Source organism: Alosa alosa, chromosome 20 (assembly GCF_017589495.1).
Source record: "Alosa alosa isolate M-15738 ecotype Scorff River chromosome 20, AALO_Geno_1.1, whole genome shotgun sequence".
In the NCBI taxonomy this organism is placed as follows: Eukaryota; Metazoa; Chordata; class Actinopteri; order Clupeiformes; family Clupeidae; genus Alosa; species Alosa alosa.
In genome coordinates this window covers 6,976,179-7,004,006 of record NC_063208.1, presented here as the reverse complement: position 1 = coordinate 7,004,006, position 27,828 = coordinate 6,976,179, and the positions used below count along the sequence as shown (strand labels likewise).

The following is a 27,828-nucleotide window of genomic DNA, read 5'->3' as shown; positions in this document are numbered from 1 at the left end:
TACGTGGTAATCTGAGTGAATTGTGACATGACAAATGTATGTGAGATAGAGAATAGCCTATTTTGCAGAAGATAAACAACCCAAAGGTGCGGTTCCTTGTCCTGTAGATGGCGACAGCGTCCTCTATGTTAGGGTTGTTTTGGTCTATGCATTAGCCAAGAGTGATGAAAAGCTCCAGCAACAACATCTGTCATATGATCCACAGCTGGAATCAACAGTGCATGGAAATATGTCAGCTTATGTTTTTTAGGCATTTGTCCAACTTGTGGTCTTTTTTTGTTGTTGAAAAATGCAGATACACCACACCCTTCAGACAAGGGTCAGCCATTTACATTAAACCCACAACTAAATGAACCATCATTATCAGAAAATTCTGCTAAGAGCCATAAGTACACACATGCTATAGAAATTACATTGGAGCTGAGTCTATAGCTCCCAGTGTTCCGAAGGTTTCACTTATCTAGGAAGACTCTCAGTGCTAGTTCAACAGACACATCCCCATGGATCATGCTCAGATAGAGGGATCTCATCCTTCATTTCCCGCACTGGGACCACTGAGTCACCCTGCACTGATAACCCTCTTCCCTCACACTAGCCAGGACACACACACACACACACACACACAGAAACACACACACACACATGTGCGCAAGCACACACACACAGTTCGTACAAGCAGACAAACACAAACTAATGCAGTTTTACTCTTCCATCTCACAGCATCACACCATTCTGAACATCTTTCCAAAGCACCCCAGCTGTAGCTGCACCAATAGGCGATTATGGAAGTAGCTTATGTCTGGCCTGTAGTCCACAAACATCGATCAAGGTTGGCAGAAGTAAAATGATAAGCCACTGACTTTTATGGCAGCTTTACATGCTTAAATTTACATTAAACAGGTCAGACCTAGCCAAAAAAATAAATAGACAGTCTTTATAAATGTTGTCCCAGCTTGTTACAATTTCAGTCAGTTGGATGAGAAGGCCTATTTAGACAGCACAGAAGTGGTCTATAAAAGGAGAGATTATACAAAATCACAATTATGCATCTCCTGCAAGGAAGGTGAAGATCCCTCTCTCTCTCTCTCTCTTTGTCTCTCTATCTCTCTATTGTAATGCTCTGTCAATTTGTATCCCAGAATATGCAAATTAGAGCTGGTATTAAGTCAGCATAATTTAAAGACCAATTTGTCAGAGTTCCCATGACCTTGTGAGGAGACATTGGTAGCCTAATCAGGACGAATGCAAATTAGGCTTATTCGGTAAGGTTTTTTTTCACCTCAGTCGTATCGCATTGTTATGCCTGATTATCCCCCTTTCCCAAAACGAGACAATGCAAAACATAGACCCCATTCAACAGCGCTCACTACAAATACCTTTGTGGCTCCGCTAACTTCTGCATTCAACCAGATTCAGACAGGAACCACGGGGGGGCGGGAGCAATGCTTTAACCTCTCCACTGAAGCCAATGCTTTTGGCTGTCACACGCATTCAGCCTTTGCAAGTGAAGGACGTGGTTAGGCTAGGCTACTTTCACAGTTTGCCGGTATTAGTTCTAACCGAATTCTGGTGTGGATGGTTGAATGAATTGTATTAAAATGCCTGGTTCTTTACTGAGAAGAGCGCTTGAAGAGTGATAGACTATGGGAGCGCCAGCATGAAGTCCGCGACATAGCCCGCTCGCAGAGGAATTCGCTTTGTTTCTAATCCACGACCACGTTCAACAGCTTCACTCAGAATGGATGATTCAGAAAAGGGAAATAAATCTGATGAAGATTCGGAATCGCCAGAGGAAGAGGAGGTGGACCCCAGAATTCAGGTAGGTTGAAACAATCTAGCCTACATCTTAAACCGGGGTTAAAATACAACCGCTTCCATTTGTTAGCGCCTGTACCACTCAAGTATACCATCAACTAGTGTGAGCCTATGCATGCTGTTGAAATACATCCTCTTTATCAATAGCCTATAGACGTTTAGTTTAACATTATGTGGCGAAGAAGTGTTGCCTCAAAAAGACGAGCGTAACAGCAGTTTGCCTTATTTTGCCTGCTCCTGTTGATAAGGCTGGGGAACAGAAGTAGTGGTGGAACTGCGAAGGACTTGGCTTCAGATCCCTCGCCTTGTATAAATAGTAGCCTACGAATAACCTCAAAGGTAGTCCGTGCTGATGTCTTACTGCTGCCTAACACTGACCGCTGCACTGCTGTGCTGAAACACATTTGAATAATGCACTGCCGGTGTTTTGAGCTCCATGACATTTGGAGAAGGGAGGCAGGCAGGATGGCTTGGTAAAAGCTACGCCTATGCAATTGGCTCTTGTTATTCACTAGTCTAGAACATTCAAAAGTCCGCCCGTTGATGTTATGAATTATGACAGATGCTCTTCGGCATGTAGTCTACCTTGGCCTACTTGCATTGTCCCTGTGTCGTGTCGTCGTTAACATGAGCCCTTCAAATGTGAAATGTCCAGCTCCCATGTTTTTGTAAATTAGGGAATGTTATTGTGATCTTGTCCAGTGTCCTCATTGTTGACATATTGTGCTCTCTCTCTCTCTCTCTCTCTCTCTCTCTCTCTCTCTCTCTCTCTCTCTCTCTCTCTCTCTCTCTCTCTCTAGGGTGAATTAGAAAAACTGAATCAGTCCACAGACAACATCAACAGATGGGAAACAGAGCTGGAGGTAGGCCTCACTGTGCTTCTACACCCCACATGCTTTCTGTGCAATGTCATTGTTTTTCCTAAAGTGGTGGCAGGAGGGATAGTCTATCACCCTTCCCCCTCAACGAACAGTTTTTCAGACACTGCAGTGTTTTGCCTGTAGTCTAAAGGAGAGAAAATCAAAACTGTCTGTATTGTATACATGCCATCTACACTATATGGACTTCCCCTAGAATTTCCTCTTGAATTTCCCCTAGGGATCAATAAAGTATCTATCTATCTGGACTTTAAAATGCCATCTGTACTGTATGCATAGTATAAGTAAGTATATACTCTTTTGATCCCGTGAGGGAAATTTGGTCTCTGCATTTATCCCAATCCGTGAATTAGTGGAACACACTCAGCACACAGTGAACACACAGTAAGGTTAAGCACACACTAATCCCGGCGCAGTGAGCTGCCTGCAACAACAGCGGCGCTCGGGGAGCAGTGAGGGGTTAGGTGCCTTGCTGAAGGGCACTTCAGCCATGCCTACTGGTCGGGGTTCGAACCGGCAACCCCTTCGCTTACAAGTCCGAAATGCTAACCAGTAGGCCATGCAGCTGCCCCCGCATCATATAGACTACAAGCCTATGGAATTCACAATTCAGAGTTGTCTGTATGGTGTGTGTATACAATTTAGACTACATAGGAAATTCACAGCCAATTTAACTGAGGTTGAAAGGGTGTAATAATACCTCATCTGATGCCTAGTGAAGGTCATAGGGGGGAGGAAGAGTTGTTGTTTTAACGTGGCCCTTAATTGTGTAAATACAGAACTATTCTTCCATTTTATTATGTGAGGATTAGATCTTTTTTTAGAGTTTTGTTTTACCTGAACAGTCCCAGTCCATTTGCTGGCCTCTTTCAAAAGGGATTCCTAGTGGCAATGAAATGAACAGCATGGCACATTTCCAACATACAAAAGTGAATCATTTGATTGAATAATTCTTCAGTTATCTCTCTTCAAAAGTCAGCTATTGTGCATTTCCCCTGTTATCCTGTGGCGGTATCAGTTGCTCAGATGCTAACATATGAAAAGCAGCGGTCACAAAAGAATATTGCAGTATGCTGTCATACGCCCTGGCCTTGTCGCTGAAGCACAGGACATGAAATGTCACAGGAAGCTTAAATCAACCCTGGACATTATTCTCCATCCTTTTCCTCCAGCTGACTGGGGAAAGGACAGGACGTAGCCACTCCACCCAGTGTCCCATTATTTGTTTGCCTGGCTGACACTAGACCACTTCTCAAATTTCACTTGAGGTTTAGAGTGGGTCTGGAAAGTTTTCCTTGACTTACGACTCCCAGGGTTAAAATGTAACTTAAATTGATGCATTGAACTCTTACCAAATCATTTGATAAGTGCAGCAAACAAAGGTTTTAATTGCAGTTGTTTACTCAATTCCAAAGAAAATACACGTCCATGTCTGTTTAACCCTGTCGCTATCAGCGCAGCCATTGGTCGTGTTGAATGCACTGTTCTATCGGTCATCCTATAAAGCCTGGCCCATGCCGGATGAGCAATTATGATTGGACCCTGGGTTTTTGGTGATTTGGAAATGGCCATCAATGGGATCCTTTCTAGGTGGACCTGCAGAGCAAATGAAAATGTACACTCGTAAAACGAATGTGTTTTGAAAACGCAAAAACAACTTGCGTTGTTTTTTAACATATCTCTGTGCCCAGACAGGGAGAACACATTAGTTTTAAGAGTGTGCTTACAGGTTTGTCTGGGTTCACCCAGACTAACAATTTGTGCCATTCCTACACACCAGCGCAGGCCCAGTAGAACCGTTGAGTTCTAGCTCACCCATGCATGCTCTCTCAGAATGTTCTAGTAGTTTGACGTACACTAGTTTGACCTGCCTGATATAGAGGGTCCATTCTCTATCAAGGTTAATTCCTCTATGGAATTCCGGTGTGTAGATTCCTTATTAACTAAATCACTGCTGAATGGAATGAGCTGACACAGCTTTTCCGAAGGTTCTTGGTTCTGAACCAAGACTATGGAAGTGCCTTATGTCTTTTTTTTTTAAGAGACTTTGGCTCAGAATCAGGCGAACGAGGTGGAGGGAGGTACGAAAAGGAATGTAGTATTATTGAAAAGGAAACTGAATTGTGTGCAATCTGGTTTTCATTAGTAGCCCTGTAGACTGACTCTCTGCTGAATAGGCATGGAGAGAGTAGGCCTATGGCAGTAACACACTCCATACATTGTGTAAGAGAACTCTCTCCGGCCATTATTGCACTTAATCAAATAGCCTTTGCTTTAGAAATAGTTTGTTTCATAAATATATCATCTTGTATAACATGAGATATGAGATCTTCCCACCATGTTTCTTAAAAAAACAATAAGGAATTGAAACTCGCACTAACAGTAACTGCGAGAGTTGCAGCACGGTTTGACCTGTCCCCTACTTCTCCGTAGGACTCGCGGCAGAAGTTTCGCGCCATCTTGGTGGAGGCCACCATGAAGCTGGATGAACAGGTGAAGAAGATTGGCAAAGCGGTGGACGAGTCCAAGCCATACTGGGAGGCCAGACGCATGGCCAGACAGGTAGGAGTTCGGCGCCTTGAGGTGTTACGCCCCACTCCTGTAGCCCTTTAACTTTCCCGTGTGGTGTCCTCAACCTACGAAGACCATTAAGAGATGCAGGCACACCAAGTTGCTATAGATGAAATTAGGCAAGTTCGCAACCCATGCTGTAAATAGAAGCTATGGCACATTGCATTGTGTTAACTTCCAACCAGTTGGGTCATAAATACACAATACAGTTCGGCTCTGGGCTCTGTCAATTTACTGACAAGTTGGCAAAAGGGTGCAAGCCTTTTAATACTTTTAACACCTTTAATATACCTGAGCACTGCATACTTAAGCAAAGTCCTTTTAGGGAAGTCCCTCCACTCGGTGGCCATATTGTAACGCTTTTTGGGCACTCATCGGGCATCTATTTCGGTAGAAATGCGTGTGCGCAAGGCTTCACGACACCAACCTTGCTCCAGCGGTGAGATCACAACACTGACTTTAGTCTCTCAACACAACAACTCTTCATGTTGTACAGCACGCAGGCCACTTACAGTGAGGGGCAGGCCGGTTAATGTTGCATAATTGGAGGCTCTTCCTATGACCTCACTGTAGGTGGAATGCCGGAATTCTCTACTCAGGAAGGAACAGTGGCGAAACATGGGAGCGTTCCAGATCTTATCCACGAGGGAGAGCCCATGGAGAGCTCTCTTAGGCTCGTCACAGAGTGTAGCGAAGGAAAAAGGGCAGGCTCTCAGGTCGAGCGTCACCGGGAGCCGGGCCCTGATCAAACTGCTTAATCAGCAACATAGCAACATTGAGTCATCATAATATTAGGCTTGTTAGTCAGAGGAGCACAGTACGCTGCATGAAATGGAAATGCACTGTGTGGAAATGAACAGATGCCAGGAGTTCTCTACTATCCTGGAAAAAAAGTTTAGAAAAGTTCACATATCAGTATCTTCAGAGATGTGAAATTGCCAAAACATGGAATACCCAATGATCCAAATTTGAGAGTTAGACAGAGTTTGGTTACGGTAAATAAATATATATAAAAAGTATATGTAGCAGATATTAAGGTAGCAATTGTTCTGTTTGTGCCAGTGTAATTCAGAAGACTGTTTGCCTGGCTTTGAGCTCAGTTTTGAGGGGTGGCAAGTCTTTTGTGGTGTTCAATATGTGTGGCTGTATAAAACATTCTCACTGCAAAAAAAAATCACAACCCATTCTTTGGACTTTTGCATGGGTTTGGTTAAGGTGGGAGTTGAAAGGAACGATTGATGAAAAATAAGGCTTGTGTGAATAAGGCTTGTGAACTACATTATTGTGAATAAGGTTGATTGCCCTATTATTCATTCTGCATTTTACAATGAACATATTAACAAGTTAAGATGCATCTTCTGAGCCGAATATCTCTGTAGCATTGGTGGATGAAGGAAGTATGCAGTGTGGAAAAAGCGCATGTTTGTGGCAAGTCTTACATTTTAACTGGTCTACCCAGATGGGAGTTTTCCCTCATAGCTCTACTTCAGCTCCCCAATCCTAAGCAGCCCCACCCAAGCCACATCCAGGGCTAGGAGGCCAGCCATCCTAAATTATGGATGATTCCAGAGCCTAGTTGCTCTGCTAATTTGTTTTGAAAAGACACAGACAGCACTTCATAGATAGCCGCTCCGTTGGGAAAGTGACTTTCTTCCCTGAAGGGTGTTTACCATTAAAACGATTCTCCACAGTTCGCTGACAGCGCCTTTGCTGGCTGCAGCAAAGTTCCCCTGGCTGGGGAAAGTTATTTTCAAACAACAGCTTCTCTCTTCCCTTTAATTTTCTCAGTTTGTGTGCATAGTGTGTGTATTCCTGTGTACTTGTGTGTAGTGTGTAGTGTGTGTGTGTGTGTATTTCTGTGTCTCCGTAATGTGCATATTATCCCCTTTTGCATGTTTGTGAGAGTGGTGTGTGTGTCTCTCTCGCTCTCTGTGTGTGTTTGTGTGTGTGTGTGTGTGTGTGTGTGTGTGTGTGTGTGTGTGTGTGTGTGTGTGTGTGTGTGTGTGTGTGCGCGTGTGTGTCCTAACTAAGCAGAGGGCTGTCACTAATTAAACTGTTCTGGGTTCAGTCTAAAGGACTTCATACATTGAATGGCTATCACAGTCACCTTGTGCTGGCGATTAGCGCTACCCTCCCCCACCCCACTCTGCCAGGGCGTAGAGGTCATATCGCTGATCTCCCACAGCTCGCCTGGTGCCAGACACTCTGCACTCATTACTAAACATGCTAGCTCACCCTGAAGCACAATTTAATCAAAGATTCTAGAACAGAGCTCCGCTCTAGAATCTTTGATTTTAATCTATTAGCATTAGGCTAATGGAACTCTATTGTGTTGTATGTCTTCCTTTTCATTTTGCATCTTCTGTGGAACTCAAAACTTAGTTTGAGGAAGGCTGTATTGTGTCGATTAAGACAGCATAGTATATGTTTTTCTAGATAGGAGTTGTTTTTCTTCAAAGCTATTGAGCTGAATGACCTTTCTGGTCACTGACATTTTGTAACTTGTTTTGAGCTGATAAGCATGAGGTGTTGAAGGATTACCACAGACAGGTTTAGGAGATACTGGCTGATCCATCCCTATCCTCCCCAAAATTCTGTACCGAGGGGAGAGGGGGGTGGACATAGCTCTCAAAACGATGTTATGTGGACTCACATGCTAGTGATTGAAAACACTTCCTCTAGTTTGCCTTAAGCAGAAAAAAAAAACATAAAAGGTTCCAAGACATGAAGGATACAATTAAACGGTTCCTTTATGGGAACAAGAGTACCATTTACAAGAGATTTTACCAAGAACACCATTTACCAAGAACAAGAGACTTCCTATGAGGACAAAGATAGGAACCCTCAAGAGATCTCATTGGTGTGCAGTGGAACTCTTGATCAGCATAGCATGCTGCAGATGGGAGGCCCATAGTGGGAGTATCTTCACGACAGTTAAGAGGGCGAGAATGTTCTCTTTAGCGTGACACGAATGCGTTTTTTTCTTCAGTAATCTTTTCCCAGGCACATTTTAGGCTTGCATTCTTGTGCATGCATGCTCCATTAACATTCAGTGACACCAGACAGAAAGTACCTCCGTAGTTATAGATGTAGGAAGAAACCGCAACTTCAAGACGTTTCGGGGGGGGGGGGGGGGGGCGACCACGATGTTGCCATGCAGGGCAGTCAGAGCACAGCTTTAATTTCACTTTCTATTTTTGATATCTGGTGGGAGGCATTCATTCTACTAACCTATTTCAGTGGCCACCAAGCACACAGGCAGAAATAGCTGTGACTGGGTATGTGTTTGTGGGTGTGCTGACAAATCGTATACCTTGAGAAAGCATGAGAAGTGAGGACAAATCTGTACCTCTCTGCCTGCTATATGATGAAGGATGGGTGGATGGGGAAGAGAGGAGGTGGTGGGTGGAAATCTGCCATGTGTGAAACTCAGAGAGGTGCCAAGGCACTGCACTGAGCTGTGAGATCTTCCACGCCGCAATGTGCGCCACACACACACACACACACACACACACACACAGAGTTCGGAGGCAGCCAAAGGCACTGTCACACTCACAGAGGGCTATTTTTAAAGCAGCGAAGGGGCTGGGTTTGGGCACACTAGCGTCACACCTACCCATTCTAATCAGGCTGGATGTGAGGCTCCCGCAGAGGTGGGCTATGATTATCAGTGACACGCACGCGCACACACACACACACACACACACACACACACACACACACACACACACACACACACACACACACACACACACACCACAGTGCATTTTCATCAGGGCTGGTGTCTGCTGGGTTGGCTGAATGCTCTTTGCTGAAAGTCAGGGTTTTAGTGTAATCCCGTCCTTGATTAATGCGCTGCACTGCTTGTGTCACCTCTGGCGGCTGGTGCGGTACACTGTGTGTGTTATTATTGTGTGTGTGCGATGCGTGTTCAAATGTGTCAGGGCTGCCTGGCACCTGAGTAGATAAGCTCAGGTGTACTAATCTGACAGCTGTGTGCCTCAGCATCTACCTGGAAAGCCAGGAAGTGTGTGTGTGTGTGTGTGGAGTTTATAAACCTTTGTGCTCAAGTGTGATTGAGAGGCTTTCAGTTCCGCCTGAATATGATATCCAGAATGGTGACAGAGTGTGTGTGTGTGTGTTGTACAAATCCAGTCGTGTGTGAAGAGAAGACTGCAAGATGAAACGGTTTATCATCAGTGGTGTTTGTGTGTGTTTAATCTGTGCTCTCAGCAGTCACTGAAGTCAGCTGCAGACTCTCCTCATGTTCTCTCGAACCCAACTCTATGCCTCTTAGTAACCCTGCTGTGTGTGTGTTTGTGACCCTGCCAAGGTAAAATTCAGGCCTCGGAAACTTGTTCCTCAGCTGTCCATCATCGTCATCATGAGGGGGGATCGACCGTCCACCTCCCACCTCTCGCCAATAGGAGCTCACCATGAGGCACATGCAACACATGACTGACATGTCTCAGGTCTCAGCTGATGCTCATTTCCTGTTTTAGCATTTCGCTGACACCAGAGGAGGGAGAGGGAAGAAAGAAAAGGCGCTGATGGGGGATGAGGGGTGTCGAGATCGCCAGTTTGATCACAATAAGCCTGAAGCATTGAGTCTAGCTTGCATGAAGTTGGCATAAAACTAGAGGCTGATAGAACAAAACGTATTTGTAACTTCTTAAGACTCTTTGACATCTCTCTTCAGTCTGTTTCTTCTCCCCTGAGTTACGGACGTCACCAGGGTTGAGTTGCAGTCAGTGGTGGCAGCATTGGTGGACGCCATGGGGAGGATTCCTCGTTCTCGTGCCGGTTGTCCTACTTCTTGGGGCAGATTGAGGCGGCTGCCACTGATGGGACATCTGCTGCTGGCGGTTAACCGCGTGCCCCCATGGCCTTATGGGAGATATGATTGGATCAGTACGTGCTCAGGCTGCCAAAGCAGGGGCTTTACTTGTCCTTCCCACCCGATATCCCCTCTACGCCCCCTCTCTGTCTGTGTGTGAGTGTGTGTGTGTGTGTGTGTGTGTGTTAAAGCTTATTTAAGGCCACACATGCCTGGACTCCCCCTAGTTGCCGGGTAATCTGGGGCCATGTCATCTTTCGCAAGGACAGGGAAATGAAAAGCTTGACCCCTATTTATGAAAATGACTGATCCCCCCCCCCCCACACACACACACACACACAACCACCAGTGACCGTTTCACCTTCCCCCTCTCCCCAGCCCACAGCCAGACAGACTAGTCTGCAGTCTGTCATGACATGCTGCTCACAGCTGGGTAGATGCTGGTTGACATGATGGATCAGAGCTGTCTGGCCTCCTGGTTTTGAGTGTGGCCGTCTTGCTTATCTCCTTTCCTCTTTTGATGTCTCTCTGGGACTCTTGAGTGGGAGATTAGATTCCCTACACATTCATCAGAAATGCCGCACCCAGCATTTTCAAAGATGATTGCACCCTTGATTGCTTAACACAGGTTGCCAATAACCGGAACTGCAATGGAATGCGCGCTGATGGCAAAGCGTCCTGCTTTCTTTTGTGTGTTTCTAAAGGCTGTGAGATTTAAGGCTCTTAGATGAATTATGCAGTGTGAGGGAGATGCATCTCACACAGTAACGTCAACTGTGCTGCTCTGGGGAGTGAGAGGGTGTGTGTGTGCGTGTGTGTGTGCATGTGTGTGTTTGCCTGCCTGTGTGTGTGCATATATACATCTCTGTGTCTGAGTTTATGTGTGTGATTGTCTGGCTTTATTAGTGTGTGTGTGTGTGTGTGTGTGTGTGTGTGTGCGCGCATATGAACATCTGTATCTGCTGTGAGTGATTGTTGTGTATGTGTGTTTTTCTGGCTTTACAGTGTGTGTGTGTGTGTGTGTGGTGTGGTACAACAGGATGATCAGTTAAAAGATTAGGTGGCTGGGGAACAGGACTTGGTCCTGGGAATCAGACGGACTTCCTTAATATGGTCTGTTAACACTGTCCTGGGAATCAGACGGACTTCCTTAATATGCTCTGCTATCGCTGCACCCTCCGTAATGACCGGCACACGCTCCTGTCCCACCATCACCTAATCGCCTCTCCACAACAGCACACGCTCCTGTCCCACCATCACCTTACTAAGCCTCTCCACAACAGCACACCGTCTAACCATCACCTAATCGTCTCTCCACAACAGCACACCGTCTAACCATCACCTAATCGCCTCTCCACAACAGCACACCGTCTAACTGCAAATCTGACTCCACTTATGTGGCTGTGTGCAGGATAGGCCTCTGCTGTCCTGGGAATCAGACGGACTTCCTTAATATGCTCTGTTAACACTGTCCTGGGAATCAGACGGACTTCCTTAATATGCTCTGTTAACACTGTCCTGGGAATCAGACGGACTTCCTTAATATGCTCTGTTAACACTGTCCTGGGAATCAGACGGACTTCCTTAATATGCTCTGTTAACACTGTCCTGGGAATCAGACGGACTTCCTTAATATGCTCTGTTAACACTGTCCTGGGAATCAGACGGACTTCCTTAATATGCTCTGTTAACACTGTCCTGGGAATCAGACGGACTTCCTTAATATGCTCTGTTAACACTGTCCTGGGAATCAGACGGACTTCCTTAATATGCTCTGTTAACACTGTCCTGGGAATCAGACGGACTTCCTTAATATGCTCTGTTAACACTGTCCTGGGAATCAGACGGACTTCCTTAATATGCTCTGTTAACACTGTCCTGGGAATCAGACGGACTTCCTTAATATGCTCTGTTAACACTGTCCTGGGAATCAGACGGACTTCCTTAATATGCTCTGTTAACACTGTCCTGGGAATCAGACGGACTTCCTTAATATGCTCTGTTAACACTGTCCTGGGAATCAGACGGACTTCCTTAATATGCTCTGTTAACACTGTCCTGGGAATCAGACGGACTTCCTTAATATGCTCTGTTAACACTGTCCTGGGAATCAGACGGACTTCCTTAATATGCTCTGTTAACACTGTCCTGGGAATCAGACGGACTTCCTTAATATGCTCTGTTAACACTGTCCTGGGAATCAGACGGACTTCCTTAATATGCTCTGTTAACACTGTCCTGGGAATCAGACGGACTTCCTTAATATGCTCTGTTAACACTGTCCTGGGAATCAGACGGACTTCCTTAATATGCTCTGTTAACACTGTCCTGGGAATCAGACGGACTTCCTTAATATGCTCTGTTAACACTGTCCTGGGAATCAGACGGACTTCCTTAATATGCTCTGTTAACACTGTCCTGGGAATCAGACGGACTTCCTTAATATGCTCTGTTAACACTGTCCTGGGAATCAGACGGACTTCCTTAATATGCTCTGTTAACACTGTCCTGGGAATCAGACGGACTTCCTTAATATGCTCTGTTAACACTGTCCTGGGAATCAGACGGACTTCCTTAATATGCTCTGTTAACACTGTCCTGGGAATCAGACGGACTTCCTTAATATGCTCTGTTAACACTGTCCTGGGAATCAGACGGACTTCCTTAATATGCTCTGTTAACACTGTCCTGGGAATCAGACGGACTTCCTTAATATGCTCTGTTAACACTGTCCTGGGAATCAGACGGACTTCCTTAATATGCTCTGTTAACACTGTCCTGGGAATCAGACGGACTTCCTTAATATGCTCTGTTAACACTGTCCTGGGAATCAGACGGACTTCCTTAATATGCTCTGTTAACACTGTCCTGGGAATCAGACGGACTTCCTTAATATGCTCTGTTAACACTGTCCTGGGAATCAGACGGACTTCCTTAATATGCTCTGTTAACACTGTCCTGGGAATCAGGCCACTGGTTTTATTTTCAGTGTGGATGACTATGGCAAGGGCAGTGGAAACTCAGTACATGAGTATATTAGTTTAAAATATGCTCTTGAAGTCAGCTCAATGTGGACAGATATTCATTATATCTGTATGTCCGTTTCGATGAACAGAGATATTTCCACTCTGAAATTTCAGGGTTTCAAAGTCCTGAATCCAAAACTGAGGATTAAAGGTTGTATCAGCGATTTCAGGCCCAAACATAAATGATCACATTCATCTAATCTTTCCTAATGATCCGCTAGCTGCCCGCCCCATAAGCAGGCTGTCAAAAAAACGTGTCTCTGTAGGCAGCCTAGGCTCCGAGATCTGTACACAAAAACAATTGCTACCAACAAGGGCTGGCAACCCACTCAAAGGCAAAATAAAGTGTTTCAACCAATAACCGACGAGATACGCATTTAGGCATTTAGGTTTACGCGTTTAGGTCCTTTTAGGCCAGTTCCTCTACTCGGCGGCCATATTGCAACGCTTTCTGGGCACTTATCGGGCATCTATGATGGCAAAAATGGGCGTGCGCAAGGCTTCACGACACCAACCTTGTTCCAGTGGTGAGATCACACCACATGATTGACACAATGTCTTCACAACACACCACATGATTGGCTCAATGTGATTGGCTCAATGTATTCACATGTCGATGTTTTGCCGCGGAAGGGGTGGGATATGTGTAGACAATGTGTGTTACATGTGTGTTACAAACTAACCCCATGGATTTCTATGAAGAATTTTTTTAGTGTTGTGTCTCATTAGAAAGTCTCTGATTAAGGTAACTGTGATGGGCTGGCCTGGGTGGAACAGGGAAATGGTACGGAGGGGGGTACAAAACTATTTGTCTTCAATTGTTCAGAATCTCTGTAACATTCCTATTCTCGTTGTGAATGCCTGGTCTGATGTGTTGTACAGCCCCAAATATCAGAAGCACAAACTGTTCGTCCAGTTCCTCTCATCATGTATCCTGGTTATGAAGACCAGGGGAGAGAGCGGCTGTTTTCTAGCTGATTTCCTCATTCTATTCAGAGATCGGTGAACTTGGATTGACTATCTCGGATGCCGCTGAGGAAGTAGAATGGGAGTTTTTGTAGGTCAGGGACAGAATGAGGATGTTTGGTTTGGTCTTTTCCCCTCCCTCCTTCCAAACTCAACGGATTATTATTTTTTTAAGATGTCAGAAGCGGAGTATATTGACTCAGCAATGGAGGAACTGCTCATCAAATATATATTCCGCTTGCGCTTGAGCTACTTTGGTGGAGGCACAGAAATATAGGTCAGAGTGGGTTATGAGCCTGGGATGTAGACAGAATGGGATATAGAGAGAGAGAATAAGCTGGTTGGCTCATGCTGTTTTAAACATTTTCATTCTGGAAAAATAGAGGATCATTTTTCCCCTAAAAATGGATTTTACAAGGTCAGCATCTGTTTTTTTTTTTTCCCAAGTCTTAAAAGTTGAATTCTCTGCAAAACAGAAATACACATTTTTATTGTTTTGGTGTGTGTGTGTTCGAGTACCCTGTCGTTTCGATTCTTTCCTAAATATCATCGCCATAAAGCACTCCAGGCCTTTCTGTAGTCTGGATGTTTTTGCTGAAAGTGTTGTCGGTTATACCCAGGCACCCACCCCTGAGCAGCAGAGCAGCCCTGAGCAGGCTGGTTCTGCCTGTTTACACAGGGAACGGTTGGTCTCCCATTCAGCTCTGTTTATCGAGGGGGGGAGGAGGGCAAGGAGGCTTTTCCCAGCAACCCTCTGTGTTTACTGACCACTCCATCAACTGGGCTTCGGTCTTGACCTTGGAGAGAGCGGAGCTCTGACAGAAACTTGTTTTTGAGTTTGAGTGTACAAGCAGAAAGAGAAATTTGTGTGTGTGTGTATGGGGGGGGCACACAACTATATCAGGGTAGCTACATACAGTATTTCCCGTCGACATGGTGCTGAAAAAACAAGACTGTGTTAAAATCAAAGCACATTCTGAGCAAATGTGACACTTGAGGCTTTCCCCAAAGTAACCTTCGGTTGTGACATCAAAGGATCATCAAACTGGAAGCACTTACCACCACATATCTGCTAGCTATAAGTAGCTCAAGAGGGGCTACTGGACCCTCAGTCTGGCAGCTGGGATGGTGATCCGCGAGGATTATGTAACTGGCAGAAGAGCAGAAGGCCTCAGCTTTCTAAAGTGAGGCACATGAGTGTGGTCCTTATTAAGGTTTTGCACCTACGTCATAATGTCATGTGACCGTTTGTTTACAACTAGAGTGGTAGGCAAGAATGGTAGGCAAGCCTACAACAGTCGGGTTGCATAGGCTACACATGGTTACAGATAGCTTCAAAATTGAAATTTGAATATCAAATATTGACCGGGATGCCGACCACTTGTGTAGGCCCTAACAGTTGGTTTTACAATAAGAAGCAAAAAGGCAACGAACGACCGTTTAGCCTACCTATCCTTGTGGTTGTGGAGGATGATCGTTAGCAGCTGTGAAGTATTTTATTCTCAAGATGGCTAATGGGTGTAGCCTACTGTCTGAAGGCGTAGGCTAAAATACAACTATTTACAGTCATCCAAAATGAATTGCCAGAGATAGGCTATGAAGGAAAAAAGTGCAGCATTTTAAACATTATTACAGATTATTTTTACCGAACAGTTTGTTCTAATTTGTAAAATGAAATTAGGTGCTTGTGGACATCAATCACCTATCTTGTGTCCTTCTATTTCAAGTTATCATGAGTGTCATTTGATTATCACAAAATAAATCAAAACAGAATAGGCTTATGTGCTATAGCCCACAGCTCAGTTAGGCTAACTCCCGGTATGTCAAAATAAACTGATTTGAGCTGAACTTAACACAGCAACCTCAAAACCGCTGTTGAACCTAGGCTACTGCTTCAGTCATGTAAGAAATAAGCAGTTTATGAATTATCTTTACCCGCTTAATCAAGTCCACATTACAAAACAACAGCATAAAGGCTGAGCTAGCATAACAGCCTAATATAGCCGATACTGCAATGAACTAGTAAAAAAGTTTCATACAATTAATGAACTTTATCACTTTTACATTCTGAGTTTTTCTGGGTGATTATATATCCATGCAGGTCGTCTTCGAATGAGTCATTATTTATATGTTATAATATGTTACAGGATTCATGACTTTAACGACATTAATGTTACATGATGCTGACTGACGCTGGCTATGTAGGCTACCGTTTTAACCTCTGCTGAGTCTACATGCCTACCAAAAGCTATGGCTGTTCAGTTCAAAGTTAAATGATTAAATATTGTTTGATTTTGTATTGTCAACTTTCAGAGGAAGACATGTTCCTTTCTGGCCATTTCACAGCTTCTAAGAAAGTCTATCGTCTTCGTGTAAACCGAGTTTTGAACAGAGAAAAAAGTTAGGCTACCATAGGCTACATGTAGGTTCTCCCATAACGTTATCGATACAGATCAATGCACCAAATCAGGGCGATTTTAGCAAAATAACGTTCCTGTGACAGGCTATCAAATATTGAACAATGGGATAACGTTTCATCACCTTTATTGATGCCTGAAATGTTGACATTGCTGAAATACAGAGATGTAGCCTACTGAAAGGCAGCTGCAGACAACGATGTTCAATGGGTTCAACTTGTCCCTTGCCTACCAGGTGGATGTAAACAAAGCTATAGAACCTAGAATACGTCACATGAAAAACGTTAATAGACCCTTTCAAGAGAGTTCCATTATCAGCATCATAATTGTTCCCACAAGGCTTCCGTTTTAACGTTCCATATGTTATCTTAATGCAGAGGAAGTAGATTGGGAACCAAATAGAACGTTCAAGCATTGATTTTGTAAGTAGAGTGGAGACTGTGCTTACTATCTGATGTGTTACACATGTGAAATGGCCAAAGTTATAGCTTGCATTTGGGGTGATGAGTGTTGCATGGTGTGCAAGTTTGCTTGTACTGCTGTCAGCTTTGAGTGGAAATCTGTCTGAAATAGAATCGCAGTGTTCTTTTTGTGCTCAAACGGAACATTGGTGTGGGTGAAAACTATTTCGTCCTTTCAATGGGGCCATTCAGACGGTCATCACCAGGCCGATTGTTGAAGAATCTGAGCGTCATTGCTGCACCTCCTCCTGTTAAGTTTAACTAAAGCCAGCTGTTGCTCTGTGCGCTATGCTGAAACCAGATCTGCTCCTCAGAGAGAGGGAAGGAAAGAGAGACAGGGAGGGAGGCAGGGAGGGAAAGAAAGAAAGAAAGAAAGAAAAGAGAGAAAAGAAAGAAATAAAAGAGAAAAAAGAGAAAGAAAGAAAGAAAGAAAGAAAGAGAGAAAGAAAAAAGAAAGAAAGAAAGAGAAAGAAAGAAAGAAAGAAAGAAAGAAAGAGAGGGAGGGAGAGAAAAAGATGGGGAGATATGGAAAGAAAAAGAAAAGCACTGATGCCCAGAGAGCGAAGGAAGACGTAGTCGAGAGCGAAGGAAGGAAGACGTAGTCGAGAGCGAAGGAAGGAAGACGTAGTCGAGAGCGAAGGAAGGAAGACGTCGAGCCGTCGGCTAAGGAAGACGTGAATGAAGGAAGACGAGGTCGAGCTTAAGGAAGGAAGAGTCGAGCCGGCGAATGAAGGAAGAGGAGCCGGAAGGAAGTGAGGGGTCGCTTAAGGAAGAAGACGATGAGCCAAGGAAGACATAGTCGAGAGCGAAGGAAGGAAGAGTCGAGCCAAGGAAGGAAGACGAGTCTGTGAAGGAAGACGTGAATGAGAAGGAAGACGAGTCCAGGAAGGAAGACGAAGTCGAGCTAAGGAAGGAAGACGAGGTCGAGCCGAAGGAAGGAAGACGAAGTCGAGTCGGAAGAGCTAGAGCGAAGGAAAGACCGAGATGGGCGAAGACGAGTCGAGCGAAGGAAGGAAGAGAGTCGGTAAGGGAAGGAAGGAAGACGGATGACGAGTCGAGAGCCCGAAGACGAGGACAAGGATGACGAAATGAGCTTAAGGAAGGCGCCTTTTAAGGAAGTCCACAGGGCGAAGACACAGTCGGTCTTAAGGAAACGAGTGCAGAGGACGTTGAGGCGTCTTTTTGTCCACGGCCTACTCAAGAACATGGCGTCACCTCTGCTGTACAAGCGCTGCCTTTGTCAGGCAAGGCAGGAGTTCCCCCTCATAGTCCCTGTTCTGTCGCGAACAGCCACTGTGGCTATCTTGAGTCAGAGTGGAGATTTAGGCCAGGACTTCACCTCATGTTGATGCCGTAAGATATTTACATAGACTGCTTGAAGACAATGGAGATGTATTAAACATGTACAACCACATAAGGCCCCTGAGGATGCTTTTACCTGTCCAAGTGAAGGGCTTATGAGAGGTGGGGGAGAAAATGAGGCGTGGTCGAGGCGAAGGAAGGCGTGGTCGAGGCGAAGGAAGGCGTGGTCGAGGCGAAGGAAGGCGTGGTCGAGGCGAAGGAAGGCGTGGTCGAGGCGAAGGAAGGAAGGCGTGGTCGAGGCGAAGGAAGGCGTGGTCGAGGCGAAGGAAGGAAGGCGTGGTCGAGGCGAAGGAAGGCGTGGTCGAGGCGAAGGAAGGCGTGGTCGAGGCGAAGGAAGGAAGGCGTGGTCGAGGCGAAGGAAGGCGTGGTCGAGGCGAAGGAAGGCGTGGTCGAGGCGAAGGAAGGAAGGCGTGGTCGAGGCGAAGGAAGGCGTGGTCGAGGCGAAGGAAGGCGTGGTCGAGGCGAAGGAAGGCGTGGTCGAGGCGAAGGAAGGCGTGGTCGAGGCGAAGGAAGGAAGGCGTGGTCGAGGCGAAGGAAGGCGTGGTCGAGGCGAAGGAAGGCGTGGTCGAGGCGAAGGAAGGCGTGGTCGAGGCGAAGGAAGGCGTGGTCGAGGCGAAGGAAGGCGTGGTCGAGGCGAAGGAAGGAAGGCGTGGTCGAGGCGAAGGAAGGAAGGCGTGGTCGAGGCGAAGGAAGGCGTGGTCGAGGCGAAGGAAGGAAGGCGTGGTCGAGGCGAAGGAAGGCGTGGTCGAGGCGAAGGAAGGCGTGGTCGAGGCGAAGGAAGGCGTGGTCGAGGCGAAGGAAGGCGTGGTCGAGGCGAAGGAAGGCGTGGTCGAGGCGAAGGAAGGCGTGGTCGAGGCGAAGGAAGGCGTGGTCGAGGCGAAGGAAGGAAGGCGTGGTCGAGGCGAAGGAAGGCGTGGTCGAGGCGAAGGAAGGCGTGGTCGAGGCGAAGGAAGGCGTAGTCGAGAGCGAAGGAAGGAAGGCGTGGTCTTTTTCGGCCTACTCAAGAACACATGCCACCTCTGCTGTACAAGCTGCCTTTGTCAGGCAAGGCAGGAGTTCCCCCTCATAGTCCCTGTTCTGTCGCAACAGCCACTGTGGCTATCTTGAGTCAGAGTGGAGATTTAGGCCAGGACTTCACCTCATGTTGATGCCGCATATTTACATAGACTGCTTGAAGACAATGGAGATGTATTAAACATGTGTACAACCACATAAGGCCCTGAGGATGCTTAATGCGTGTCCAAGTGAAGGCTTATGAGAGGTGGGGAGAAATGAGAAGTGTCTCAGTTTGCCCTTCTTCTAGATCGAATTAATGTTAGTGACTCATAGTGTTTGATCAAACCTCTATCTCTTTCACACAGTCTTTCTCTGTCTATGTCTCTCTCTCTCTCTCTCTCTCTTTCTCACTATCTCTCCCACCATCTGTCAGACAGTCATCATGGTGAAGCATCCTCTTGTCCTCGCACGTTTTATAAAAAGAACCGAACCGAATGTAGGCCACAAATAAGGGGCTGTGCAAGACGAACCCAGTCACACACACACACACACACACACACACACACACACACACACACACACACACACGCAGGCAGAAATCAGGTCAAGGTTTGCTTGGGTTGGGTGGGTGGACCAAGAGGATGACAGAAATGAGACCGCAGGAAGTTTCTGACTTGTGCATCCTTTCAAATCAAGCCTGACACATCCTACAACCCCCCACACACACACACACACACACCTCCCACAGGTACTGATGTTGGGGTGGTTGTGTCTCTTTTTTCCCCCCGGTGGCAGGGGCAGCCGTGGCCTACTGGTTAGGGCTTCGGCCTTGAAACTGGAGGGTTGCCGGTTCGATCCCCGACCAGTAGGAAAAATGTTGGCAGGGCAAGTGGTTGAGCACTGCTCTCCCATGCCCACATCCACAGCTGAAGTGCCCTTGAGCAAGGCACCTAATCCCCGAGCACCACTGTAGCAGGCAGCTCACTGCTCCGGATTAGTGTGTGCTTCACCTCACTGTGTTCACTGTGTCCTATGTGTGTTCACTAATGCAGAGACCATATATCCCTCACAGGATCAAAAGAGTATACTTACATATAGGTACTGATGTTGGGGTGGTTCTGTCTCTTAGGGTAGGGATTAGGAACAGTGTGCTGGTTCACATCTTATCTTAAGGGTCTACCAAAACACACAGGCAATGGGTTTTAAAGGACTGAGTGTGTGGAATGTGAGGGGGAGAGAGCATTGTGATGGAAATGAGAGCTGTTGAAGAAAAATGGGTGGTGGTTCATGGTTTATTTGTTTACATGCTGGTTTGACTTTGTCGCTCTGGAATGCGAGAGATTGCGGTTTTAAGACGTAAAGCGATCTCACACCTCGTTTCACTTTAGCTTCTTCTTTTTACACTTTTCCCCCTTCTTTCTGCCGCAGTCACTGCGGTGCTTTCCTCCATGTCACGTTCAAAGGAGGGGGAGATTTGCCAAAGCGCTTTAAGTTTTGCGCGGAGCCAGCGATTTAAAAAAGGAAAGCACGCTCATTAAATATGTAAGGGCTTTGCGTCTCAACATGTGCCAGTTTTTTTTTTTTTTTCATTTCTGAATTCTGCATTCTGTTGCAGAGTACAGACATTAATAAATAAAAGCTAGCTCAACATGTTGGTAAAACCTCATTATGCAGAGCAAATCACTGAAATGAGTCCTGAAGTCAAAAAGTCATTTGATGTAGTAAAAAAGTAGTAAAAAGTAAAAATCATCAGTGCATGTAGAGGCACTTTCTCCTCTCATTTGCATGCTTCCTTTGTGCTGCTTTAGATGTGACCGACGATAAGATGAAACTGACTTTGTTCATGGCCTCCTCAAGACACCCATCCTCCTCTTAGGACTGCAACCTCAACATTCCAGCGCAGTAGCACAACTATGACCAGAGTGCAACTATACAAAGCAAAGATTCTAGAGCGCTACTCTTTAAGTTCTTTGATTTAAGGATTCTAGTGCTACACTCTGAAGTTTTTTTTTATTAAAAGCTTGTCTCCTGCCTTACATGTACAGCCCATCACCATTCCCAAATTCCTGGGATGATGTTTGTTGTTTGCACTTTGAAAAAAGTGTACATTTAACAGAGTGAACAATCACTGGCACAATGATGATTATGATTTCAGTACTGTAGTGGTTGCTTGTTTAGAAGATGCATTCTGTGACTAAATAAGTTCATCTCTCTTTCTCCCTCCTTTCCATTTCTCTCTCTCCCTCTCTGTGTATCTCTCTCTCTCTCTCTCTCTCCCTTCCATCTCTAACCCTCTCCCTCCCCTTCATCTCTCTTTCTTTCTCTCTCTCTCTCTCTCTCTCTCTCCAGGCCCAGGTGGAGGCCCAGAGGGCCACTCAGGACTTCCAGAGGGCCATCGAGATCCTGCGGGCGGCCAAGGAGACCATCGCGCTGGCCGAGGAGCGCCTGCTGGAGGAGGACAGCCGGCAGTTCGACTCCGCCTGGCAGGAGATGCTCAACCACGCCACTCAGAGGGTGAGCTGGAGGACCGATGAGTGGAAAGGGCAAAAGCGCCTAATCTTGAATTTCCCCTTGGGGATCAATAAAGTATCTATCTATCTATCCATCTCTCTATCTATCTCTCTATCTCTCTATCTATATATCTATCTCTCTCTCTCTCTATCTCTATCTACAGCGCCTACATTTGGGTTTAGAAAATGAAATGTGAAACAGGGTCGTGCACAATTCGAATTGCAATTCTGCTCCCTGTTTGCTACCTCAATTGAAATGCAAGTGAAATTCAAGAATTGAATTGGAATTTAAGAGCCAGGTTCAATTCAATTCTGGAATTTTGCACAAGCCTGATGTGAAATGTGTAATGTGGTTGATGTGCAGTGTGTAATGTGGTTGATATGCAGTGTGTAATGTGGTTGATGTGCAGTGTGTACCGTTTTCATCAGGCAGTTCCATTCACATTTGCATTAATTCATTTAGCAGATGCTTACAACGTGACTTACAAAAACGAGGGATAACATTCAATCTGCACTTATAGTGAAAACCATTAGTAGGTCCAACCCATGGCGAAGTTAGCGCTCACAATGCCGTTTCACTATTACTGCCATGTTGCCTAGAAAGTTGCAGAATGCCCAGTTGTATTGTCATTTACTGTCTATGAATACGGCAGGTTTTAGAAAAGTGGAGCACTGGCTATAAATGTCACCTCATAAACATAAACATTTCATAAGAATAAGCCACATCTTCATTTTCTAATTCACAACAGCAACCCGTATGGTTGGTTATTTTGTATGTCAAGTCAACAAGCCACCTCCATTTGAGGCGTAAACAGCTCTTGGCCAAGATAAGATGGCTATGTTTGCATCAGAGAGAAGCTGGAACATCACGCTCAATGGTCCCTCGGTTGTGATTGTAAACAATGTTGCACTGAGCATCATACAGAGGCATCACTGTTAGTCCTCCAGCCTGCTGTTGGTGCCTTCCTGGCTTTGTCTATGTTTATGGTATTTTGCAGATGCTTTTGTCCAAAGTGACGTACAGTATATGATCTACATGTGAATGTGTGTGTGTGTGTGTTTGACCAATTTATGGAGGACTCATACTGTACAAAACCTCTATACCAGCCTTTGATTTCTGCCATTGAGAACCTAGGATACAAATGCCAGCTCATTGTGTTAGTGTTTGGTAGCCTAGGTCATGTAGGCCTACATAAAACGTGGACTTTGCATTGGGGGACTATATAAAACTAAGGCCAAGCAGCTAGTGAAGTACTGTTCCATATCATTTAATCTACTGGATTATTCAGAAGATTTGATTCCTAATGTAACTTGACTTGTAAAGCGGAATCAAATAAAGTATATAAAATGTGTGTGTGTGTGTGTGTGGGTGTGTGGGTGCCTCCTTAAAGGTGATGGATGCCGAGCAGACGAGGACGCGTAGCGAGCTGGCACACAGGGAGACGGCGGCCAGATACAACGCCGCCATCAGTCACATGAAGCAACTGGAGAAGAAGTTCAAACGCACCATCAACAAGTCCAGGTTAGTCAGAGAAACCAGACCAACCTTTGGCTAATTTGGGGTGAATGAACCTTGTCCAGAACCAATTCCAATTTCAATTGAGATAAGGTCTGGTGCTAACCAGGCTAAGTTAGTCATCCCTCTCAATCCTACAATCCTCTTCTCCCCCCAGTTCCCTCCCACTCAGTCTGCCCACAACGTGACTATGAGTTAAGTACTCAGGTGTGTAGAGCTCTCAACGTGTTTTGAGTGTGTACGGTTTGTTGAGTGGGCAACACGGCAATTGAGCGACACAGTAAATTGGTTCATGCCATTGCTACAGACAGGAGACTATATTAGCTGAAGAGCAAGCTTGTAGCAAAGGGGGACGTAAACATGACTGAACAATGAGGTTTTTATTGGAGCCTCTCCTGACCAAATGATGTTCAGATTGGAGTGCTCCATCCAACTAACTGCCATAATGCATAAACAGTGCAATACAAAGGGAATGGCTAACTAAGACGGAATTACCTGGACAAAAAACTCCCAATGTAAGAGAATCTCAGAGTGTTCTGTGCACCCTTACAAAAATTAAATGTTTTGCGGCAGATTTGCAGCAAACTTGTGGGTGATTTGTGGGAAACAAAATATTGCCAGAAGTTTGCCAGTGTTGGCCGCTAGAGGCAAACTTCCAGCAAAGTTCTGGCAACAATTAAAAGTTTGCCACTAGTGGCAAATGTGTTTGCCAGTGATTTGCCATCACACTTAGCCAATAATGGCAAACTTCCAGTGAACTTCTGGTGACAAACCTAATTTGCATAATGACATTGCTGCAAATTTGCTGCAACATTACCAAAAGTTAACCGCAACTGATTGCCAGAAACCTCATTTGCATGTGAAAATATGACCTTGCCGCAAGTTTGCGGCAACTTCGCCAGAAACCTGACATTTCTGTAAGGGCACGCTGAAGGGGAGCGAAACATGAGAGAGAAAAGACAGGAGAGAAAGTAGGGGAAAGTTTGAAAGCATGAGGGAATGAGGAGTCGAGTCTTTTCTTTCTCCTCCCTCTCCCGGCTGTGCTTGGTTTGACTGATGTGATCCAGATGTTGGCTCGGGGAGGACTGTTCTAGAAGGCCACTGACCCCCTTCCCTGGGCCCACGGAATGTAGCAGCACACTGCAATGGAGTGTTATTCCTCCAGAGCCGCTGTTGCTACGGAGATGTGTAGGCCTATGCCAGGTCTGCGCGTCTGTCGCTAGTGACTCATGTCTGTGTGTCTCTCTCTTCCCCCCCCTTAGGCCATATTTTGAATTGAAGGCAAAGTATTACCTTCAGTTGGAGGTATGTACCATTTATATCATTTAGTGTGGTTTGTGATTGGCACATTTCTAGTTTGTAAATAACTGGAATCAATGTTTTCTATTTCAGTTGCTATTCTTTGACCCAATTATTTAGACAACTCCTTAGACAAAGATGTGTGTGACAAAAAGTGCTATTCAACATATAAATATATAATATATTGCAAAATTATACATTTTTTCTCCTTTAGAATTATCTGTTTAAAATGCATGTCTCCACAACTGCTCTATCTGAACACCAAAATTAGAACATTCATTAATTTTGCAACCCTGCCGTTAGTGTGGACAGTACGTTATGAGTTGCTGTGTGCATTTGTGATGTCCACCCCTCTGAAAGTGACCACCTGTACTAACTGTGTCCGTACCTCATATAGCAACTGAAGAGGCAGGTGGACGAGCGGCAGACGAAGCTGACCCAGGCCAAGTCCGAGTACCGCACGGCCCTCCGTAACCTGGAGACCATCTCCGACGAGATTCACGCCCGCCGTCGCCTCTCCGCCATCGGTCCACGGGGGCGTGGCGTGGGCGCCGAGGGCGACGGCTCTGGGGACGACATCGCCAACTTCAAAATGGAGTCGGATGGCATTTCCAGTAAGCCAAGCGACAACACTCCTCCCTTTTAGCTACGGTGTCCTGCTAGAGACAGGACATAGTTAGTTCCACCTGAGGAAACCCTCATGGGATCCAACAGATTAACAGAGGGGTTCGACCTTTAGCGAAAAGCAATACCACACACCTTGTTTCTGTAGCAGGTAACAAGCAGTGACCGCAGTGACCACAATCCACACGCTGGAACATATTTGAACCTTGTTTTCCCAATGCTATTGAGCAGGCTCCTATCTGCATGAACCTTGCCTCATGTTTGTTTGTTTGTTTGTTTGTTTGTTTTGCCAGTGATGTCCGAGACCTTCGAGGAGGAGGGCAGCAACGGCGTCTCCTCAGAGGAGGAGGCCGAGACCCAGTCCTCCTGCAGCCGCAGCAGCTCCTGCCCCAACACACCCCTGGACCTGCCTGGCCCCACCCCTTCTCCCCGTCCTGCCCCAACACACCCCTGGACCTGCCTGGCCCCCACCCCTTCTCCCCGTCCTGCCCCAACACACCCCTGGACCTGCCTGGCCCCCACCCCTTCTCCCCCTCCTGCCCCAACACACCCCTGGACCTGCCCGGCTCCGACCCCTTCTCCCCCTCCCCCTCCAACACCATCACCACCTCCTCCACCTCCGCCTCGTCCCCTTCCTTGTCCTCGTCCTCACCTCACCCGCTCTCCTCCTCCTGCCCTTACCCTTCGTCCTCGGCCTCCTCGTCCTCTCTCTTGTCTCCGTGCCCTGAGGGCCTGGAGCTGCGGGATGCCGGCTCGCTGGAGGGACTGGGCCAGGCGTCGCTGGTGCTGGGCCCGCGCAGCGAGTGCAGCGGAGCGTCCTCGCCAGAGTGTGACCAGGAGAGAGGTGAGTGTGTCTGTGTCTATGTTTGTGTGTGTGTGTGTGGATGAGAGAGAGAGAGAGAAATGGGAGATATAGAGATGGTAATTGCACTTGAATGCACGCTGAAGAAGGGCGTCCATGAACGACATCCATGTGGTGATTTTAAAAAAAGTTTAAAAGATGCTGTCTTAGATATAGAGATGGGCCAGATCACCATTATAAAGCCCAACATTATAAAAAAATCATAAACTGCAAAACCCAACTGTATGATGTGTAATTATTATTATTATTTTTTTTTTAAAAAACAACTTTCATTTCCAGTAATTTGATACTAAGGCATTTCCATTTCAGTGGCCATTTATGTTACTGGTGGTCTCTCTGTACCCGTGGGGTAGTGTTCAACCACTGTTAATATTGTTTATTTATGCGTGTCTTTCTGCTTTAGGAGACCGGGCAGAGGGTATTGAAGGGAAGCCAGACACCCCCAGCGTCATGTCACCCCCCATTCAGAAGAGTTCGCTGCTGGAGGAAAGGCTGAATAAACTGTCCCTAGACAGTGCCGAGGCCGAGGACTCTGAGTCCGACCCTTTTACTGTGACCTCTAACCCCGCGCCGACCCCTCCCATGCTTGTGGTTAATGGGGTCTGAAGGCGGACCAGTCACCCCCTAAACTCACCCCTCACCCCTTCACCTCCCTAAAACATCAAGAGGACAAGACGGAAACCCCACTCCTCTTTCCTAAGACGTGTCCCAACACTACCGTTTGAAAGAATAATCTTTGTTTGTGTAGTGGTCATCTCTTTGTCCTATGTCAGGTGGGACTATGACTGCTAGGCCACCTCATAATCTTTATTTGTGTCGTGGTCGTGGTAAGGTGAAACTATGACTACGAGACCACCTTTGTCAGTGTTTCCAGAATATTCTGCCTCTAAGATGGTTGGAAGATGAAACACATAAAAACCAATGGACAGTATTAAAGACTTGATGAAAAAAGATGTGACATCCAGAACACTACATGCGTGTGCAACTGAAACCTGTTGGTAGTCTGACGGATCTTAGTTGGTTGTTGTTTTTTCTCCTCTTTCCACACCTTGTCACCTACCGCGCAATACCTACCATTGGGTTCAATCTGTGTTGTTTTTTTATGTGTAATATTCTGACTCTCCACCATGCACAATGTGTTTGATGTATTGTAAAAGAAATACTCCTGATGACCTTTCCGTGTAGTACCACACTATTTTTTTCATGCTACTAGTATTAATGGTCCTCTGTAGTTTCAAGGTATGAACATATATATATATCTATATTTATATTCAATGTGTGGATCGTTAGTTGACCAGTGTGTTGTCACAGCAACAGAGTCCCTGTCAGTCGGAGTAATAAACACATGTTTGCACCGTCTGCTGAAAATCTCATTGACCAGTTCACAGGTCTGCGTCTGCATGTTTCCCTGCGTGAATCCCCCTACTGTGTCTGGGGGCAGTAAATAGCTTCTACAGACACATTCACGGGTACACGAATGAGGGAGCTCGGCAAACACACACAAACATACACACACACACACATAGGAGCACTTGAGTTACACAGTGTGGCTCTGTGTGGTTGACAGTGGCAAATGTCAGCTGTCTCCTAATCTAAAACGCAGACCATCTCCACACAGACACACACACACACCATCATCCAATTGCAGTTAATCTCTGTCCTCTTTGGTGTGACATCTGCCACCCTCA

At 46.0% G+C, this 27,828-nt stretch overlaps 1 protein-coding gene across 2 annotated transcripts; it reads left to right on the top strand.

Annotated features, from left to right (window-relative positions):
* The first annotated feature begins 1,404 nt into the window (after positions 1–1,404).
* On the top strand, positions 1,405–27,499 carry sh3bp5a (SH3-domain binding protein 5a (BTK-associated)). Of its 2 annotated transcripts, XM_048230529.1 has the most exons (10): positions 1,406–1,819; positions 2,616–2,678; positions 5,127–5,255; positions 21,679–21,843; positions 23,231–23,361; positions 24,618–24,660; positions 25,052–25,268; positions 25,572–25,703; positions 25,880–26,122; positions 26,544–27,499. In XM_048230529.1, the coding sequence occupies exons 1-10, from the start codon at positions 1,739–1,741 to the stop codon at positions 26,744–26,746; spliced, it is 1,407 nt and encodes a 468-aa protein (XP_048086486.1). In that variant the 5' UTR covers positions 1,406–1,738; the 3' UTR covers positions 26,747–27,499. The 2 variants fall into 2 exon arrangements, with proteins under 2 accessions (XP_048086485.1, XP_048086486.1); XM_048230528.1 differs by having other exon boundaries at positions 1,405–1,819; positions 25,572–26,122.
* The last annotated feature ends 329 nt before the right edge of the window (positions 27,500–27,828 follow it).

Coding starts and splice junctions, on each gene's coding strand:
- sh3bp5a (XM_048230528.1), top strand. CDS start 1,739: ATGGATGATTCAGAAAAGGGAAATAAATCTGATGAAGATTCGGAATCG. Junction 2,679..5,126: donor GATGGGAAACAGAGCTGGAG/GTAGGCCTCACT, acceptor ACTTCTCCGTAG/GACTCGCGGCAGAAGTTTCG. Junction 25,269..25,571: donor GGAGTCGGATGGCATTTCCA/GTAAGCCAAGCG, acceptor TTGTTTTGCCAG/TGATGTCCGAGACCTTCGAG.